At 39.3% G+C, this 8,994-nt stretch overlaps 1 protein-coding gene across 1 annotated transcript in view; it reads left to right on the top strand.

Moving 5' to 3' along the window:
• Positions 1-2,668: 2,668 nt before the first annotated feature.
• The window catches only part of ZNRF3 (zinc and ring finger 3), a gene marked incomplete at its 3' end in the record, with an annotated part of 39,096 nt that continues 32,770 nt past the window's right edge, over positions 2,669-8,994 (top strand). Inside the window, exon 1 of the mRNA XM_082007649.1 lies at positions 2,669-2,859. Within this exon, the coding sequence (XP_081863775.1) occupies positions 2,734-2,859 (126 nt within the window). The 5' untranslated portion in view covers positions 2,669-2,733. The remainder of the gene's footprint in view (positions 2,860-8,994) is intronic.

The raw sequence follows: 8,994 nt of genomic DNA, 5'->3' as shown, positions 1-8,994 counted from the left end.
TTCCAGGCCACCTAGCTTTTTGAAGAAGACAGGAGTGTTCAGAAACGCAGCTTTGATTTTGCTAATATGCTACATAGAATACATGTCCTGTGTATGAAGGTGAGATGCTTGAGCTAGGGTATGCCAAGTGCTTGACCGTTTAAAATTCCTGACTGTCTTGAAAACCATATTCAGAGCCCTTTAATATTCTAACTGCAAATGTTTAACTTTCTTTGGAATTGTTATTTATAGGTTTTTTTGCCTCTATATAGGAAGGATGTCTTCTCAGGTGTTTGGGGCATTGTTATCAGAGACAGGGTGTCGGCCAGTGTTGTCGTTGAGAAGGGGACAAAATCACCAATTTCTTTTTTAAGTAAGGAACCACAAGCTTTATAAAAGGAAGAGAAGAGGCTCTTTCAACTTTGCACTTACCCTGATTTCCAGGAAGGTAACTGCAGAATGTGCTTGGTGACTATGATCTAAAGGGCTATTCACACTTGGAAGCTGTTGTGGAATAACAGTATTCTGGAGGAAGGTGGCTGTGGAAAGAATTTGCTGTTCCTCTGTTCCTCTTGGCCTTCTTCCAAGACGTTTTCTGGACTAAAGTGGGTAGAGACAGTATTTTTTGTATGGTGGGGGAAAAAAAGATCAAGACTTTTCATCTTGTGACAGTATATAGAAAGATTCTAAGCTGTTCATATGGTGATTTGTAACACTATAATGTCTTATCCTGGCAGACAGAAAAAGGACAAAAGGGTGGAAGTTTTCTTTTAATCATCAGGACTTTTTTGAGGTGATAGAGTTACATAGTAAAATGGTCCTCCTCTCTTGGTTTACTGTTTGTCTGCTCTGTAACACTAACCCACTTAAAATTTGTGCGGATCTTTTTGAAGTTATTTTAAACTCTCAGCAATGTATACAGATTTTGTAACCTTGGATAAAAGCACCTGAGTTGTGGTTTCAGTTTTGCCCTTTCAGGCATGTGGGAAGTGCCACAGCACATTTCGAGGATTTTGAACTAGAAACTTCTTAGGTATGGGTTATGGTTTCAAAGCTCAATTGATACAGCGTGTGTCAGGGGAATTACATAAAGGGAATGGTTCTCTGGTTCTTTAGGTGTGTAATATAGATTAAAGCTTTGTGCTTACTTAAAGTATGCCATGGACTCCTTTTGGAGTTAATTACGTTGGAATATATGCCCTGGCAATTTTGGAGAGAGCACTCTCTGGCTGACTCCCTTCCCTGTTTTTATGTCTATGCTGAATACATGGATATAGATGCCAGCAATAGATATCCATCAGATGCTGAGTTTAAGGAGTGGTTCATCTTCCAGTGATAGTACCTGTCCCAGGCTTTTAAACAGAGTAAGTTGAACTGCTCATCCATGAGACTGTAGACAGCTCAGTAGTATGTAATAGTAACTCATAAAAAAAAAAAAGAAGGATGAATTAAGAGTTGGGCAGAGTTATTCAGAAAGTCAGGGCCCCACAAGAATAATAGAAACAGTATTGAATCACTTGCAAAATGAAAGTCAAGGTAGAAGACATAGAAGAAAAGGATAAAACAAGAAACTGGTGATGCAGAAGAGATGGCACGATTAGTGACCATTACATGGTGCTACTTTGCATGGAGTAGTGAGATATATATGTAAATTATTGAGCAGTAAATTATTGTAAACTAATCTCCTCCTATTATAATCAGCTACTAGAAAACAAAATTGTCATGATGTTAATACCAGTTTGTGGTTCTCTTAGCTAGTTTGGCAAAGGTGAGATTTAAGGAAAGGCATGAAGCTGGATAAAGTACAGACTTTTTTTGCAAAGAACTTTTTCTGCATGTATGTTAAAGCCTGGACAACTCTTAGGCAATGGTCTGTGAAAATCTGAGATTTTAGTTGAGGAAAAAAGAGAACAAGGAGAACACAGTAAATAGTGTAAGTTCACACCCCAGTTTAATACACAAAGATATTATCCTAATGACGGACAGCAAACTTGGAAAAGACAAAGAAAGTTAAAAAAATTGATGCATAGGAAGCTCGTTGCTATAATAAAACAAGAGTAACTATGTAGCATTGGAAGGAGGAGGAAGAGGTTCAATATCTGAAACTAAAGCAAATATGTATTGTTGCCTTGTGTAAGAAGCACAAATACCTAAAAGGAGACTGAAGTTTTTCACTTCATTGATACATCCCCCTCATTTGGGTTAAGAAAAAGCTAGAGACTGTTCCACAATAGTTAGGAGTTTCCTGTAGCTTACTTTGAACTACATGATAGGGATGTTGCAAAGGATGACAGACAGTTAATATTGTGCAAATACTAAAAAAGAAAGTGATAATGCTTCTCAAACATTGGTTCTGGATATTATGACTTATAAAGCTTTTACGAATGACTCTGCAAAACAGTTTGTATTATTTCTGTCAGTTTGCAAGGAAAGGTGGTTTGCAATACGAGGTGGAGCTTTGTATTTAATTATTTTATATCTAAGAAAAGGACTTATATCACATTTAATTATGAGCCTTAAATGATGTTGCATAAGCAAGATGACAGTGAGCTCACGGAACATTGCAGGATTTTGTACTCTTCATGCTTCAGAAACGTACTGAATTCTTCATATGTGCAGTCTTATGTTTCAGTTTTTCTGATGTACCTTAATAAATAAAAGTGTATTTGTTATAAACTAAGGTATTCAAAAGCAATCTGTAAGTTTTTGGATTTGTACTGATTGGCTAAATGTTTCTTTCTGATTCTATTTCAGATGCATCCACTCGGGCTGTGTAACAGCAATGATGAGGAAGACTTATATGAATATGGCTGGGTAGGAGTGGTGAAACTGGAACAGCCAGAGTTGGAGCCTAAGCCGTGTCTCACTGTCCTAGGAAAGGTAAGGGAGTAGTTTGGGTAAATGCTGCATGTAACTGTTTCTTGGAAGGGTTAGTTCCCTTCTGAGGAAAATCAGCAAGAAATAAAACAAGAGAAAACTCTCTTTACTCCATGAAATATCCCCATTTTGCCTTTTTTTCACACCAGATGCTTCAGGGAAAGATAACATCATAACTCAGTTGATAGAGATGGTGATGGGGAGCTGAATGCTCACATTCCCTTTTTTGACATCTGTAGGCACCTAACAAAGACTTCTGCAAAAATGGATGTTTAGCAGAAGCAGTATTGGAGTAGAAATAGGGTGAACTGCAAGTGTGATAGTAACTCGGATCAAAGGAAGCTTCTTATCAAAAGCAGTCAAAATGAAAGCATTTTATTGGTTTTCCTTATGTACAATTTTCTCAGAAGACATACATTAATTTCCTTTTTGGAAATTAATTTGGAAGAGGAGTCTTCAACACTAGAAGAGATTTCTGTGCTTTAATTGCAGGATAGATACCTCTAATAACAAGTGAATCTTATTGTATTGGTTGAAGAAAGAAAAAATTGCATCTTGCTGGAATCTCCCTGTGGAATACAGCCTCTGGAATCTAAATTCCATGCAAAACATTTCCCTTTTTTTAATGGGGTGAAGTCAGCTACCAGATATGTTAAAAAGGAATGCAGAAAGTTGTCCTTTTTTTTGTTCTCAGCCTAGAAGTTGTGAGGATTGAGGTTATTATATGTTGACATTTGAAGTCTAGAGTAGTTGGAAGCGTGTGAAAGAGCATAGGCCACAGGTTTTACCAATAACTGAGTAGCTGAAAGCACATAAACTCTCTGGGGTTCATCCTAAAATCCAGCTGGCTCAAGTTGCTGAGACTTTGGTAGGACAGTGTTGGTGACTCCAGGTGGGCAGTAAGTATGTAGTATATCAGGCAGAAAATAAAATCCCAGGTTGACGTTTTGTAGGTAAAACCTGTCTCTGTCTATTTATAAACAAAACTTATAAAACCCCCACATGTCAAAGGAAATGGGAAACCATCTGCTTGTCTAAAATTTGCTGCAGGTTTAGCTTGTGGTACATCGTGAGAAACATCTCTTTAAGAAGTGACTGCCCTTTCTATTGAATTTCAGCATAATGGAACTTTTTTTCCTAACTTGGAATACTGTTTTTGTTTCACAGAAATTCCAGCTGATGTTTCTTTGCTCTTAGGAGGATAAAATCTGAGGATAAGGTCTCATGAGGATGGGAATTAGAGCAGATTGGGTACTGAAAGATGCATAGTAATCTCTAAGTAAACTCCAGGACTAAGTTGAGCCTTGTGGAAAGCCATTTAGGGAAGGAACCTGTTCAGTCGCATCTGTCAGGCTCTTGAAAAGCATGTGAGGAAGTAGGTGTGTGAAATGGATGAAGGTGGAAACCATAGATATCCTACACAAACAATGTTATAAACATTTGCTGACATGGTGGCATTGCTTGCCTCACCCACTGCCACATAGCCAAATCCTGCGGTGTCCCCTATACTCCCCATGTGCGTGAACCCACATCGGTCTCAAGAATGAGTACAACGTCAGTATCTGCTGATCCTAGCCTCCTGTGTTTTGGCCTGCTGAACAGCAGAGCCTGGCTTTGCTTCAGGAGCTCTGTAGCTTCTACTTCCATGCATAATGGTGGTGATGTGACTCCTGCATACTGCTTTGGGTCTGCCCCAGAGAGCTGGAGAACAATGTTTCTTGTGTGTCAGTTTAGGTGCAGTAATTTTAACAGGTGAAAAAAGACTGGCCAAGGTTCTAGGCAATACTTGCTTGTCAGTAACCATAATGTCAGTAACTGTAATGCAGCTCCTAGTTCTGTGGTTTTTTGTTGCCATTTATCCTTCTTTTCCTGAAATACTTGTTCCCTATTTCATGCTTGCTGCTGTAGTTTCACCTCTCCGTCTTTTCTCTGCAACTCTTCTGTTCAGTCCTCCCTATGCTCAAGTTATGTCCTGATTTAGAAGGACTTCTCAGAATTCTTGAAACACTGTTGAGTGCAGATAGCAGCAGGAGCATCAGCCATGACCTTCTTGCAGGTCTGTCAATTAAGTCAGCCTGGTTATCTTAGCAGTGGGAACAAATTGCATTGCGATTGTCTGGGTCTCTGAGAAGTTCAGTTTCCATGGAATTTGGTGCAAATGGCTACATGAGTATTCAGTTTGGTCTGTAAACTGTTTTGCCTGGGTAAGTATCAAACCTTGCATGTGTATGTGTGTCCTCTTCTGGTTTTTAGGATTTGGCAGCTGTTTGACTTAAAACAAAACATGAAAGGCAGAGGTGGGGGGGAGGGAGAGGCGGGAGGAGAGGGGGAGGAGGAGAGGAGAGGAGAGGAGAAAGGACAAGGGAGGGAGAGAGAGGAGGGTAGAGGAAAAATGGAATGAAAAGGAAAAAGAAAAGGCAAGGCAAGGAAAGGAGGGGGAAAGGAAAAGAGAAGGGAAAGGAAAAGAGAAGGGAAAGGAAAAATGAAAGGGAAAGAAAATGGATAATAAAATAAAGCAGGGAAGGGTGGCCTTGAACAGGGAAAGGAAATGCAATTTATTCCATTTAGAAAAGGAGGAAGAAATCAAGGAGTGCAAACCTACTGTTTGTTCTGCATTTAGTTTGATTTATCCTGCCTCCAAGGTTGTTTGTCCTGCACTATTTGATCTTCCAGAAGAGCACTGTGTTTGCCTTTCTGTAGACTTGTGGCAAGCCCTTGCTTTTCCAAAATTCTATAAAGTTAGCCTGCCCAACTGCGACATCTATTGCGGAGATAATGTGGTTGTTACAAGATGCAGGGCTGATGGAACATTTCAGAAACGTACTGGCCTCTTGGATACATGAAGTGTTGAATTTCAGCTTTGTTGGTGTTGCTGATATCCAGATATTACAGAAGTGAGATAAATGGCAAAGCAACCCCCTTTTTACACGCACATCTGCATGAATGACTCGGGTGGGTAACAGTAAGACTTCACTGAACGCGAATATTCTTATCTCCTTAAAAGATGTAGTAGAGTGCATAAAATTGACTAAATATAGGGCATTTGAACTTCTAGACCGCAAGAATTCTGCTTTGTCTAGTGAAGTCTGACTGTGTGATCAATTATACCTCCTGCTGGAAGCATATATCATATAACCTTTTCAGTTCTCATTTATTTCCTGATGCTGGAATTGCCATTGGGATGTTGTAGTATTTATTCTTAGATCTTAATTCCATTAGAAGCCATTCTATGAAATGAAAGCCAAATCTTCTATGTTGGGAAAGTGATGTGGTTGGATCAATTTGATCTATTGATTTGATAGTAGGACTGAAGTTGGTGTCAGGAAGGTGAGAGAAGTTAAGGACTTGCTTTCTTTTAAAACTGTCATGGGCATAGTTGAAAGTCTGTCTCAACAATTTAGGACAAAATAAAGATGACTGCCAGGGCAGTTGTCTGTGTATGCATTTCCCTTTCCAGCTTATGGCACATGTGGGCAATTCTGTTTCATTTGGATGCTTTTCACTGAGAAAGCAAGTTTGGATGTCCTCATCTTTGGTATGAACTAAGAGGATACACATGGAGGGTTATTCTGGCTCAGCTGATAATTACCTATTCCATCTTTTCTACCTACATAAGTAATGGATAACCTTGTCACCTTAAGCCTATCATGAATGAATGTGTTTAAAACTCAGACTAACTCAAACCATAAAAGAATTTTTAAGTCCTATTTTAAGGTAGCCAATTTAAACTTGTTTCACTAAAACTGGTGAACATTTGTGTTAAGTAATATAGTAGCAGAAGCAAAAAGGTTATTGCCTGTGTCTCTATGGTGGAATGCATGCATATGCAAAGAAATAAATTATGAAATTTTGTTTATTTTAATGATAAAGAAAAAGAAAGAAAATAGAGATGATATTGTGTGAAGTTTGGAATATTGTGAAGTAGAATGCAGAGACTACTTAAAAGCTGTTTGTAGAACTAAATTCCATGACAACACAAATCTGGTACAAAGATGTATGGTTTTATTCTTCTTCTTGTTTTTGGTTGTTGTGGCCTTTTTTTGATTTGGGGTGTTTTGGTTTTTGGGGGTTTTTTGTTTTGTTTTGTTTTGGGGTTTTTTGGTTTGTTTTTTTTTGTTTGGGGTTTTTTTTTTTTTTTTTTTTCAGTAAAACCCTGGACTGTATTTTCAGAAGCTTCACTCCACTTGTTTATCCATGTGCTAAATGGGGTTGGTAACTGTGCAGAATTTGTATAGAAGAGTCTGGTTCCATATAGATTTTTAAAATTGCTCCTCCTTCTTAGTCAGATTTACATGGTGTAGTGGAAATGAAAGAGTTTTAAAAAAAATGTATCTTCTGTTAGAGTGCCCGTGAAAACTGGACCCTGATTAGGAAGGGGGTGTGTGTGGCAGCTGTGATTTAACATTGCCTTTGATCATAGTGCAGCCCTGTTTGAGGCAATGCTGCATGCAGGCAAAGCAAAGGCCTGGGTTTTACTGATCTCATGAGCTCCTGAATAGGGCTAGAAGGGGAATGACAGAGGAAGAAGAAAGCTTTGGAAATGAAAAGGAAACCCCGTGAACCCGGCCAGCATTATTGGCTGGATTTGCCTACCAGGGAGCCGCTCAGTTTCTGCCAGGCTAATTCTGCTCCAGCTTCTCTTCCCCACACCCCCGACCCCACCTCCCCCTCTCTCCTTCCTTCTTTCAGACTTTTTTTGTTTTTGAGGCATGGCTGTAGTCACTTGGTTCTCAGGCTGGGAACCCACTGAGCTGTTGCCATGGTCACTGGGAAGCTCTTCGTGCCATGTGCTTCAAAGGGAACCTTTCCCCTTGTGGAATTCCTGCCTTCTCTGCATACAGCACAATGAGGCTCCTTCTCTTTGCCTGCCAGCACACGTGCTGCAGCAGCGTAGCTTTGCTCTGGAGCAAGGGAGAAGCAGTGTTGCCTACAATACCTGTTTGTTGCCTAAGGTACCTGTTTCTTGCATGCCCGTATCCACTGTGCTGTGACGGCAGTAGCTGCATATGTCCTGCACGTTCCAATATGCAGCCCCCCTGTTCTTCCCCCACCCCAGTCATTTTTGAAGCAAATGACATCTGTCAAGACAGTGAAATACAACCCAGCAATGCCATTGTTTTTTTTATTTCAGTGCAGGACAGTGAGAAAATGATGAAGATTTGCTTAAAAGTAGCACTTCCCTTTCTGCAGGCTTGAGAAGGATTTTGTCCTTGTTTCTCTTCCAGCAGCTGCTGAAGGGACTCTTCTGTATTAGTAGGATGTGTGTATTTGAGGATGTGCATCTGAGTAGAACCTAACAAAGAGAGGATGTCTCTGCTACTACAGCTTCCTGTTTTCTTCAGATCAAAGGAGTCTGTAATATGAGGAAATTCCTAATAGTTATTCCAGTATCCATTCACTTATTTTCTCTCTTTTAAGAGTTTATTTACAAAAACATTTACACAAATATGAACTAGAAGAATCTCTTGTTTTGCCACATCATCATTATGATTATACTACTTAAGTTGAGACCAAAATCATCATAACTCGAGTCTTCATTAAACAGTCTCACGGTGATTCCTAACCTTTTGTCTAACAATTTAGTTTAAATGTGAAGATTCTTATAAGGTATTTGAATGAGAAAACATGGGGCTGTGTTGGTAGTTTAGTTCCTCAATGAAGACAGATCTGTTCTAAGACTTGAGGAGCAAGAGGGCCTGTGGGGAGTCAATTTTAATCCTCTTCTTTTGGAGTTACTGAAAGTAATAAAAAAAGAAAGGCAAATTAAACAAAATCAACTTACACCTTTATGTTAATAGCCTAAATTAAGCATACAGTTATATGTACAAATTAGAATTGCAGTGACTGTATAAGCATACCTTTTGTTTCTGTATAACATTAATAATTTTATACACAGTTTACAGAATCACAGAATCACTAGGTTGGAAAGAACCTTCAAGATCATCAAGTCCAACCATTAATCCAGCGCCACCGTGTCCCCTAAACCATGTCCTGAAGCACCACATCCACACATTTTTTGAACACTTCCAGAGATGGTGAATCCACCACCTCCCTGGGCAGCCTGTACCAATGCTTGACCACTCTCTCAGTAAAGAAATTTTTCCTAATATCCAATCTGAACCTCCCCTGGCACAACTT

The sequence above is a fragment of the Phaethon aethereus genome (assembly GCF_964289735.1).
Source record: "Phaethon aethereus genome assembly, chromosome: 17".
Lineage (NCBI taxonomy): Eukaryota > Metazoa > Chordata > Aves > Phaethontiformes > Phaethontidae > Phaethon > Phaethon aethereus.
The sequence above is the reverse complement of the archived record's forward strand: the minus strand, read 5'-3'. Positions and strand labels throughout refer to the sequence as shown.